The sequence below is a fragment of the Phacochoerus africanus genome, chromosome 11 (genome assembly GCF_016906955.1).
Source record: "Phacochoerus africanus isolate WHEZ1 chromosome 11, ROS_Pafr_v1, whole genome shotgun sequence".
NCBI lineage: Eukaryota > Metazoa > Chordata > Mammalia > Artiodactyla > Suidae > Phacochoerus > Phacochoerus africanus.
Genome location: NC_062554.1, coordinates 113,793,794 through 113,806,178, shown reverse-complemented (window position 1 = coordinate 113,806,178; position 12,385 = coordinate 113,793,794). Strand labels below are relative to the sequence as shown.

Here is a 12,385-nt window from a genome sequence, read left to right as displayed (position 1 = left end):
CAGACAGGAGTCCACAGATGGGTCATTCTACTGGACCCTGCAAGGCAGTGCCAGGACAGTGCTTCAGAGCTCCTGGGATGACACAATAGCTGGGCCAGAACCTAGAGAAGACTGTTTCATTCCACCGAACTCCAAAGGGAAAGCTAAGGAGGCCAGCACAGTCATCCTTTAATGAGCCACTCCAGGATGACGTTTCAAATAATTTTCTCTTAAAGTATTAAGTTAACTTACTGGTATTACTTTTTTTTTTTTTTTTACTTAGCAAGGCACATTTCAAAGTTTTACTCCTCCAGGAAAGGGTAATAAAAAGAGTAGTATTTTTCTTCCATCATAAACTTCTGAGCACAACAAATAATGTACATAAGGGAGTGCATTTGGGTCTACTCGTATTTTTAATATGTTTGAAATAGAATTTACCATTATGGTTTGTTGAATAATACCATATATTTTTCAAAATTATAAATCTTCGTATCACACTAGATGTGGAAATGTTTACAGGAAACAACCCCACATTAGAAAGCATAACATAAGATAGCTTATGTATGTGAGAAAACACACTCACAACTGTACTCATGAAGAATTTTAAGTAACATAAATGTTTCAAAGTTTTATATTTATTGAGACTTTTAAAATAAAAATATCTAAGTTTTGGCTAACTAAAACAACCCATCAAGAAGTGTGACTAGTGATCATGGGTCAATCCTGACCTCATCACGGGGAGCATGCAGACCTAGCCAGAAACAGAATCTTGAAAGTATAAGTGCAAATGGAAAGAGCTGAAGAATTCTATAACTTCTCAGTTTCACAACTTTGACCATCCAGGGATGTAGCTGTCATTTTGCTTCCTATTACTGAAGTTACATTTGTCATCTGTTACAGCTACATAATAAAAACAATACTAAGTAAATATCCCTATAAGGGAATTATATAATCTCCTTATCAAGTTATCCAAACACTTCAACCCACAAAAATGAGGCCTGCAAATTTTTAAGAGTCCAAAGAATGTCCTTATTTCAATGCAGACTTTGGATTTTCTTTAATACTGCAAGGTTAGTACATTTCCACTGGAAATGCTTCTGTTGCATTACTCTACTTTCCTAGGAGTATTCCATTATGATTTTAATCTTCATGCTGGACTATATAAAGAGAATAAATATTGGCTATGTGCTTTCATTATACATAAATTAGCAGTTCCCTTTTTTTAGATATTTTTAACAACCATTTGCATCTTTCTCATTGATATTAAGAAAAATAGGGGAGTTCCCGTCGTGGCGCAGTGGTTAACGAATCCGACTAGGAACCACGAGGTTGCGGGTTCGGTCCCTGCCCTTGCTCAGTGGGTTAACGATCCGGCGCTGCCGTGAGCTGTGGTGTAGGTTGCAGACGCGGCTCAGATCCCGCGTTGCTGTGGCTCTGGTGTAGGCCGGTGGCTACAGCTCCGATTCGACCCCTAGCCTGGGAACCTCCATATGCCGCGGGAGCGGCCCAAAGAAATAGCAAAAAGACAAAAAAAAAGAAAAAGAAAAATAGGACTCTTTTCTCCTTGAATCAGAATATTCTATGCTTTTAAATTTTTATTTTGGATTTATTTATGTATTTATTTATTTTGCTTTTTAGGGGCATGCCTGCAGCATATGGAAGTTCCCAGGCTAGAGGTCGAGTCCAAGCTACAGCTGCCAGCCTACTATGCCACAGCCACAGCAACACAGGATCCGAGCCACGTCTGCAGCCTACACGGCAGATCACAGCAACACCAGAGCTCCAACCCACTAAATGAGGCCAGGGATTGATTCTATACCCTCATGGATACCAGTCGGGTTCGTTTCCACTGGGCCACAACGGGAACTCCCTTTTTTTGTAGTATTTTAAATAAAAGCCATCACTTTTTTCCCAAATCTCTTTTTAAAGCATTAATATAAAACTACCTAAATTCGAAATCCTTTTAAATGATAGTTTCTATTTTATTCCAATGTCTTGCTCTTTTCTAAATCCCTTCAAAGAACTCTACAAAATATATTTATAATATATGAAAATGACATCAGGAAATTTTCTGCTTAAATTATCTTCAATCTAGGAAGTTATATAGTCAGAGGAGAAAGAAAAAAAAATCCATTAACCTTCAACAACGACAATTGAGAAAATTTTAAGACAATCTACCTCTCAGGGTCATTTTACCCTGTAATTCAATAATTTGGTTTAGGCACTTAAGAACCAGGATAGGATGAATTATTATGCTGTACCTAATTATTTATTTGCTCACTCACATCTTCATTCAGCCAATATTTATTTAGTGCCACTTATCAGAGCCTTGTCTATTGGTGGTAGAACATGGAACAAGACAGTGGTTTGTGTCACAAGAGGCTTACAGTTTAGCAGGAACTCATACACACAACCAGTACTTAGCATATGTAGTAAGTTTTGTCAGTTCTCATCTTTTGAAAAAATCTCTTAAATTCATTCATTTCTATCACTTTCCTTGATTCCACCCAGCCCAAGCTACCATTATCATTTACATATCCCACAGCAATAGCTTTCTAACAACTCCCCAATCCAGTTTTGTGCTCCTCCAGTTTTGTCTTTACATGGCAATCAAAAAGATCAATAAAAATTTTAAATCTTATTGTGTGATTCTCCATCTTAAAAACTTCAAAGGCTTCTCATTACTCTTAGGATCAAAATCCTTAATCTTTACAGAGTCCTTTTCTCTATTTGTTCCCATCCCTGTGCCCTCAATTCAGTTTCTTAAATCCATCAGGCTCACTCTTGCCCTAGGTATTAACACCAATCTTCTCTGACCACTAAGTTTAAGGTTGCCCCCCCCACCCCCATGATGTGTTTTCCATCCCAGACACTCCTTAAGTCAAAGGATTTATTTTTTTCATAGTTTGTAATATGAATCTCATAGCGGTTCCTCATTGTTTACATTTCTTTATCAGGAAATATCCTTCATAAGGGCAAGTACCTTGCTGTCCATTTTATCCTTACTGACTAGGACAGTGTCTGGTACATAACAGGTTCTCAGGAAATATATGTTGGGCAATGTCCAGGTGATTAAGAGCACAGCACTGTTACTTAATAGCTGGCTAAATTACTCACTCTCTTTGAGTTCCAATCTTCATTTCTAAAATGGAGAATGTAAATCAAGGACTGACCTAGCTCAGCATCTGGTAAACTATAAATATTCAATAAATGTTAGCCAGGGATGATCATCATCAAGATTATCATTTAGATTAAGACCTGGGCTTCATAGGTTTAAGCAGGCAGCATGAATAGTGGAGATATTCTTTACAACCACAATTACTTTAGAACTAGGGAGCATCTTATTACTCAGAAGCCCATTGGGTTTGGTTGAGCATTCTGACTAATTTGGATATACAAAGTTAAGCCTGCAACGAAGCCTGGACTAGATGCTAAGAAAAGCTTAATGGATATAGATAATAGAATGAGGAAACACCTTGATTTGGGACAATCCAGACTGACACCATTGAGGGGAGAGATAGGAAGAGGAAGAGAAAAAGAGAAGCCACTGTACACCCACTGGCCTGGGCCAGCACAAGGCGAGGGCTGCTAGTGACACATCCAAATGGGATGCCCCACTGATTAAAAACTGCTTTGCAGAGGGTCAGCTAACATTCTATTTGAGGTTGTTTGAATTGTTGTATTCTTCTTTAGATTCATAGTAAAAAATAAGAACTAAAAATATCCTTATGTTATTATTTTGATAAAAATCAAAGGAGCGGAATATCATCCATCTAAGATCCCAAGGGATATATGAGATCCCCATAAACAGCTCCTCCTTGAATTGGGGTATGCACGGTGACAGAATGCCCTGGAGAGGATGAACCCAGGAAGAGGCCTATGCAACCCCTAGAGATGTGTCCAGGCCCACTTGTAGACGGAATTTCAGAGTTGGGTGGTACTGGAGAATGATTTAGAAGGACAGTCAGGTTTGGGTAAATCTCCTAGGTAATTAGTCATAAAATATCTAACCCTGTACAACATGGTCTACTTCTTTTTGTGCTGCAGAGAGCTCCAATTTTAGAGTAATGCTAGAGGATAACACATATAGTTAGGTATATAGCTTAGTTATTTTTTCTATAACCACATTGTATTATATGGCTTCTCTGAAGATAACATGTGGAAATAATATTGCCTGGGACACAGGTGGAAACCTTTCTATTAAAATCATCTGTAGAAGTTCCCATTGTGGCTCAGTGATAACAAACCCAACTAGCATCCACCAGGATGCAGGTTCAATCCCTGGCCTCACTCTGTGGGTTAAGGATGTGGTGCTGCTGTGAGCTGTGCAGGTAACAGATGTGGCTTGAATATGGCGTTGCCGTGACTGTGGTATAGACTGGCAGCTGTAGCTCCAACTCAAACTCCTAGCCTGGGAACTTCCATGTGCCACAGGTGGGCCCTAATAATAAAATAAAATAAAATAATCTGTCCGTAACATTACAAATAACATTAGTGTAGAATAATGGTTCAAAAAGTGCAGTTCATAGATGTTTGAGCGTGTTCATGAATCCACCAAAAATTTAAGCGTAGGGTAGATAGATCCATTAAGAGTGAGGAGAAACCAGGAAAATGCTGGGGCTCTACTATTACCATCATGCCAACTCTAGCTTAAAATTATTGCATAGGGTTATCATGTTGTTGTCTCTGTGATCTTGGATAGGAAATCATCCAGTTTGATTTTCTCACCCCTAACCCACAGGCTGTAAGGAAGGCAGCATGGAAAAGTCTCACTGAAGGAATGGGGTCAGAGTTCCCTGTTACTGTCTGAAACTTACCATTCTCTGCTAAAAACTCCCAGACCCCACACATCATATCTCATAATATGAAATGACAAAGACATTTGGAAATAGAAGACATGCGTCAAAGAATAACATTATAGTAGCAGAGCATAGTATTACTTGCAATGACAAGAATAAATATATGAATGTGATACCTAAAAGTTTATAACTATACTAATTAATATATGATTTCTCAGTCTCGCAAATTCCCATGAAGGCGAGTTAGTCAGCAACAGTCCCCATTTGGTAAGTAAAGACTGAGGCTCAGAGAAATCTGTTTTGTCCCAATATTGACAGTTGGTCACAGCAAATTCACATTCTCCAACACCTCACCCTTTTCAATGCACCAAGCATATGGTCTATAAGGCCTTTTGTTCAATTAATGTCACCCTAAAAATAGCATGAATCATTGTTCTTTAATCACAAATATATTTCATAAGTCACTTATTACAAACCTGTCATAAGTTAAATAAAACTTTGTCTATTAACGTGACATAATATGTGCTATTTATTCAACAGCCAATTAGGTTATAATGAAAACATATCTGTCTAATTACAAAAGAAAGTAGGAAGATGAAAGAACACAGAAACAAATGGAAATCCTTCATGAATACCTAATATTAATTTATTATTAAATAAATGATAAATCCATAGCTAACTTAACATTTACAGTGTCATATTTACTTGACTAAAAGAGATATATTGTCATGTAGCAGGATTTCCTAAATATGTAGGTGTAACTGTGACAGATACCATGGGAACAAAGTACAAGCACTCAACTTACCAACAAACTGACTCCAAAAGTTGAGTAAGAACTCATGCTTATTTTCACAAAGGAAAATTCTAAATTTGGGGTTTTCAAAGTTGCCCACAGAAGTATGTTTAATCTATGTATAGTTAAACTATGGGAGCCAGATATGTACGAAATCTAAGCATCATTTAAAACATTGCTGAGGGGAGTTCCCTGGTGGCTCAGCAGGTCAAGGATCCAGCATTGTCACTGCTGTGGCACAGGTTCAATACCTGGCCCAGGAACTTCTGCAAGCTGCAGGTGTGGCCCAAAGAATCCTCAAAACACTGCTGTTAAAGGATGAGGATTCAGGGTACAAATTCAAGAGGCCAGAGATGATCTCTATGCCCACCCTCCTGACATTTCTCCTGACCTCCTTTCCCCATACCCTCCGTTCTAGCAGCCGCGCTCAGCAGACACTAATAGCTAGTTGTTGAATACTGGTAAAGAGCAAGGAACAGTGCTGCCCTCTCCCTTTTTCCCTGATGGCAGGCACAGAAGTGGTCTGTGATGGGAGGAATCGCCGGCAAGAGTAACGGAGCAGCATAGAGAATCACTGGGAGTTCCTGTCATAGCTCAACGGTAACGAACCCGACTAGCGATCATGAGGACGTGGGTTTGATCCCTGGCCTCACTCAGTGGGTTAAAGATTCAGCATTGCCATGAGCTGTGGTGTAGGTCTCAGATGTGGCTTGGCTTCTACATCGCTGTGGCTCTGGTGTAGGCCAGCAGCTTCAGCTCCAATTTGACCCCTAGCCTGGGAACTTCCATATGCCATATGCACATAGGTGCAACCCTAAAAAGCAAAAAAAAAACAAAACAAAACAAAACAAAACTAGAGAACCACTGAGTGGTGGTAGCCAAGGGGTAGTAGATGGCTCCAGGGGAAGAACCCTCTACCCCGATGACACAAATACCCTGAAGACAGGGGTCATGAGTCAGGAATTACCATTTGGAAAATTTCCTGTTTTCTTGAGCAGAGTTTTTAATGAGTAACAGTAGCTAATGAGCACAGTGTAGATGTTTGGGGCCCATCAATTTGCTACCCTAAACTGAACTTTCCTCTCCAGCCACTATAAGCCACCATCTTCTCTTGCCTGAACCACAATACGATCTCCTAGCTGGTCTCCCTTCTTCTATTCTTTCCACCCACTCCCTCCATACACACATTCCATCCCACATGTCAGGCCAATCCAGCACCCAGCATAATCTTTTTAAAATAAATCTAATCAGGTCACATCCTATTGATACAGGCCAATGGCTTTCAAGTATCTTTGAAATAAAATCCAAATCATTGGGTGGAGCCTGACAAAGTACGTCTGATTTTGTTTCCTACTTCTCTCTCTTATTGCTCCTACATCTCAGCCACTGACTTCCTGTCCACTTCCACCCTGGGAGTTTTATACTCTCACCATGGAACACTCATCAACACAATCTTCTACACAGTTCATCATTCCAGTCTCGGCTCCAATGTTACTTCCTCCCAAATACCCAATCTAAAGGTCCCTCCCTCATCAATTTCTAGCTCACTGACCTATTTTCTTCAGAGGAGCCTTATTATCCCACCCATTCCCCCCAACACACCCAATCACATATATCTTTAATAAAATGTTCCCTGGCACTCAGTTAATATTATAACTGTACATGTGTATTTTCTTTGTGTTATAACAAGTGCTCATGAGGGAGCTTAAGTGGCAGAGGTTTTGTAAAAAGTTATTCTGAATTTATAGCAGAGAGGAAGGGCTGACTGGTGACCATGAGCTCACCATGCTCTCAAAGCCTTTTCCTTCCCTGCGGGGAGTATCATGTGCCTTCCAATGGGCTTGTCTCAGTACCCACACAGCCAACATAAAAACACCCTGAAGCCCCATTCCATCAGCAGTAGCCAATCCCAAAGACTTCAGAGCCCCTGATAGGAACACCCGGGGAAAGGTCAAGGCTGGGATGCCTGGAACTCATCTTAATAAATCCCCGGTGGATGAGGTTGGCTTGGAAAACTCCAGCATCTCAGAGATTCTTACCTTCATTTGTGGTTGAAGGCATAAGCTCTGGAGCCAGACAGCCCGTGCTCAAATTTCTGCTTTGCCCCCAGCTAGCTATGAGACCTTGGCAAGTTAGTTATCCTCATCAACACCAAGTGTTCTGCCATAAGGGATACTGAGTTATATAGAAATGACTTCAAAAGGTTGTAACTTTTTTTCTTTACTTACTCATCTTAAAAATGGGAATAATAGCAGTACTTATCCTTAGGGTTATAATGTGGATTAAATGAGTTGATTAACAAATATAAAATACTAGCTATTACTATTACGATTCCTCAGCAAAATCCTTTGCTTTCCTTACAATAACCGAGAAAGGCCCTAAGACCAATATGTATTGAAATGTATATACATGAGGATCTAAATCCTTGTAAATAAAATGTATCTAAGATAAGATCTAGTAGGGCAACTGAAAACAAAAGAAGATAATCTATTTACTGATGTTTCTATCTAGGCAGGCATCCCAAGAGTTCCTACAGCTGTGGTCTTTAAACACTGGAGCTTCCACAGAAAGACAGAAATATCTAAGCAGCCGGCACAGGAAAGAAACCATTACTAATGCTCAGACTCACAATGACCAATTCTACATTTGGCTGAAGTCAGTAAAATATATGACGTAAAAATCTGAAATAACACTTTTGAGTAGTTCTTTGGACATGTCTATAGATTTCCTCTACTGTAGAAAATTTAGTGGTCATCAAAGGATGATCTGATATTTATTCAACACACTACAGCACTTAGGAAACAAAGAACTACATAGGACACAAACCTCTTCCTCCTATAACCAACAAAAGCACGTTTCAGAGCTTTCAAAGGATGGAAAAAAAAAAATCAAGCCAAGAGAAGAAGGACTTTTAACTCTGAAAGGATTGCCCTTTATGGACAAATACAACTGACACAATCTCACCTGTAAATCATTTTGCTATCACAGAGTATCCTTAGCCAATGTTTGTATGCTGCATTACAAGCACCGAAAACTTCTCAGGTCAGGCCAGAGCTATTAAAATTTCCAAAACCCTGTTTAATTTCCATCCATGCCCTCCCAAATTTACCAGTATCACTATATAGCACTTTAATAGCTCTGCAAGACTGATTTTTTTTTTTTTTGGTGTTCTTGTCTAGCTATCAGATTTAAATGAGTAATAAGTCACAGGACCAAAATTATTAACATCTAACATGAACCAGAACACCATAATTATCGTAATTCATGCTTTTACATAGATATCAAATTCTCAAAGAAAAAAATTCATATAAACAATCATCTGGGACTCACTTGAAGACTAGTGATTTAGACATTTTCAAAAGCCTGTCATTTAATACAGATGTCACAGCAATAATTCCGAAATGCTTTATTAATTCTGCATCACTGTTATTAATTTTGCTCTTATGATGCTCTATTACCTTGAGTATACTCAACACATTATTTAACAAAAATTGCTCTCACTATATCGGTACTTTGCCATTATTACAAAAAAGGAAGTTTTCAACTCCTCATCCATAATTCCATTTCTTCAGGTAGACAAACATGTGACTACATCAAAGAAATCAAAGATATCTGACAGGACTATTGTAAAATTTAAAACCTCTGAAGAAAAAAACTACATTTCCTCAAACAAACATCCCAAGCTAAGTCTTACTGAAAGAAAATCACTGGTGTCTCGAAATTGTGTATCACAGCAATATCAATTAATTTGAGATAGAAACATTTTAATTTAAAAAGTTCTATCACATCCATGGCTTACCTCATCATCTTTGTACCACGACAAGCTTTCAGCAGTAAGGACGAACCAGTATCCCTTAGAGCCTCCTTTCATGATGCCAATGTTGCTGATGGTTAGCCATCCCTTTCGAATCACCTTCAAGAGAGCACAGATCAGCAGGCACATTTAGTTTAACATGAGTCAATGTGGAACACAAGTCTTGCACTTAGCTAAAAACAAGATACAAGATACAATGAGAACAGCATGGAGTTCCCTTGAGGCACAGCAGGTTAAGGATCCAGTGTTGCCATTGCAGCAGCCCGGTCACTGCTGTGGCACAGGGTTCGATTCCCAGCCTGGGAACTTTCACATGCCACAGGCATAAACCACAACAAACAAACAAAAACCGGCATTGTTCCCTCAAAGCTCAACCTCTATTACAGTATTCAAAATAATATATCTTCCAAAAGCACAGACAACCAGAGGGAAGGAAATCTCCCATCACGTGAACAAAATCAAAATCGTGGACTTGTATGAATGGCAAAAGCAGAGCAACTGAAACAGACAGGAGCAAAATAAGGCAGTCTAATAGGTTTGTGCCAGGCCTATTTATGGCAGGGCTACTACAATTAAAATATACTTAGTTGATTGGATGAACAACAATAGACTCTCCATGCCCACTGTCTCTTATCCCCTTCCAGCCCACTGGCCCATTTGTTTGCCTAGTTTACATCTCATTAGGACTTCCACCAGAGACTGGCCACCAAACGGTGAAAAGAAAAAACTCAAGTCAACCAATTAGTTCCTTTTTTAACAGCTATGAAGAAGGCTGAATGAAAGAGAAAGCTGAAACGGTTGGCTAAAATTAAAAGTTTGGAGTTTTTAAAATGGTCTAGATTTATCCATCTACTTCTGGTTGTTATTTGCCAAGCCAAAACATTCATAGAATCTTCATAAAAATCTTTAAACATCCTTTAAATTTTAAAACATTAACAACTTGGATTACAGATTTGATAGGAATTATCTATAAATGGCATTTAAGTGAAAATCTAGTTTTTTCTGTTGTAAAGTTGAATTCTGTTTTCCATATGGCATAGTTCGCTGTCTCCTCTATGCTAGCTAATTTCTGTTGTCATAGAAATTAAATACTATATGGAACTGTATGATATTGTTCAAAATGTCAAAAATCAGGCTATACCTACATTGTTCACTATCCCAGACATCCCAAAATATTTTTTAAAATTGCTACTGAATGACCAAGTATCAGTTCCTAAAGGAAAATTAAAGTACCTTAGTAATAATATTTTATCTCTATATTTATATTTATGTTTTATTTTTAAATTTTCTAGTTGAAGAAGGAAGGCCAGTCAATTCTAGGGAAAATAGTGAAATAAGATGAGGTCATTATTGACCTTACAAGCCTCTTTCCACACTCCCAGTCCCTGTCACCCTTGATTCTGTATTTCAGCATCTCCCAAGTGCCCGGTGTCCTTTTTAACTCTATAACTTTCATAGACCCCCAAATAAAACCCCATTCAGGCCTAGACTAAGGCAATTTTTTCCAATGTTCAAAATTACTCCTTCTTCCCTCTACTTCAGAAAAAAAGGAAATGAGACTTCTCCAAGTATGGTTTCTGCCAGCTTTATTATAATCATTGGGATGCTTTTTAAAAATACAGACACTTGGGATACCTGCAAGTCCAAATGAATCGGAATACATAGATAGAAAACCCAAGAATCTACATTTTAACATGTCCCAAGGTGATTCTTATTCATACAGAAGTTTGAAGATTATTGCACATATACATTCTCCTTAGAGCAAATAATCTCATTTAATTTTTAGTAAGAAGGAACTGATCATCTCCACATAAGACTGTTACCCACACCATCAGGGCTTACAAAGAGTGTACTAATCATGGCATTTAATGAAAGTGTATTTACTATTTAATTTTATCAAGCATCATTGGATAAAGAGAAAGTCTTCCAGGTACTCCACAAATTGCAATAAGAAAAATCACTATTTCACCCATTGACATAACAGGCTGGCTTCATCAAGAAGAGTCATGAATTTAGTTCAACAAACATTACTTTTTTTTTTTGCTTTTTTTAGGGCCACACCCGAGGCATATGGGGTTCTCAGGCTAGGTGTTGAGTTGGAGCTACAGATGCTGATCTACACCATAGCCACAGCAATGTGGGATCCAAGCTACATCTGAGACCCACACCACTACCCACGGCAACACTGAATCCTTAAGGAGTGAGGCCAGGGATCGAACCCACATCCTCATGGATACTTACTGGATTCATTTCCGCTGTGCCACAATGGGAACTCAAACAAACATTTAAGAACCTATCACATGTCAAGATGAAAAAGAGTGATGATGACACACCCCTGCCCTCAAGAGTTTTACAGTTTTGTAAGGGACGGAGATCCATAAAGAGATCATTTCGATATAACGGTATAGTAAAAGATGTATTCTAAGCAAGAGAAGGAGCACTGGACACAACTTAAGAAATGTTAAGAGGTTTCCTTGGACACATGGTAGCTCAGGAGAGCCTGGAAGAGAATTACAGTTAGGTCAGGAAGTAGTTTGCTTGCTGGTTTGTTTATTTTCCATGAAGGAGAAACAAGAACAAAATATGAAAGAGCAACTTCGAAGCAGTAAATGTGAGGTGGGACAAAGAAGTTGAGTCTGGAGTGGTGAATAGGGTAAAGCCAGAGAGGATCCAGTTCAGTAGACCCCAAATTTTGTTCATAAAATTTGGCAGTTCCAAAACAAATTCCAAGTGCATATTCAAATTGATTTTTAAGTATATATGACTATCGTAATAATAAACTGCATATATCCATAGAAATACACAAAGAAATATGAAAGTATGATATAAGACAAAATATTTTAATTTTTTTCATTTTGGGGGAAATATATTTTGTTACATTTATATCTTTATTATTGACTTCTCTGTGATACAGAATGACAGTTAAATACTAATAAATCTCAACTGTTTTATTTTCTAGATAAAAATATGTATGCAGATGTTCTACTATATCCTCCTGCA

The 12,385-nt window shown here is 38.4% G+C and overlaps 1 protein-coding gene across 6 annotated transcripts in view; it reads right to left on the bottom strand.

Annotated features, from left to right (window-relative positions):
* Positions 1 to 12,385, bottom strand: part of DNM3 (dynamin 3) — a 542,059-nt gene that overhangs the window by 280,080 nt on the left and 249,594 nt on the right. For all 6 annotated transcript variants that reach the window (XM_047751932.1, XM_047751935.1, XM_047751934.1 and 3 more), the window contains one exon: positions 9,371 to 9,484. In XM_047751932.1, the coding sequence (XP_047607888.1) occupies positions 9,371 to 9,484 (114 nt within the window). The remainder of the gene's footprint in view (positions 1 to 9,370; positions 9,485 to 12,385) is intronic.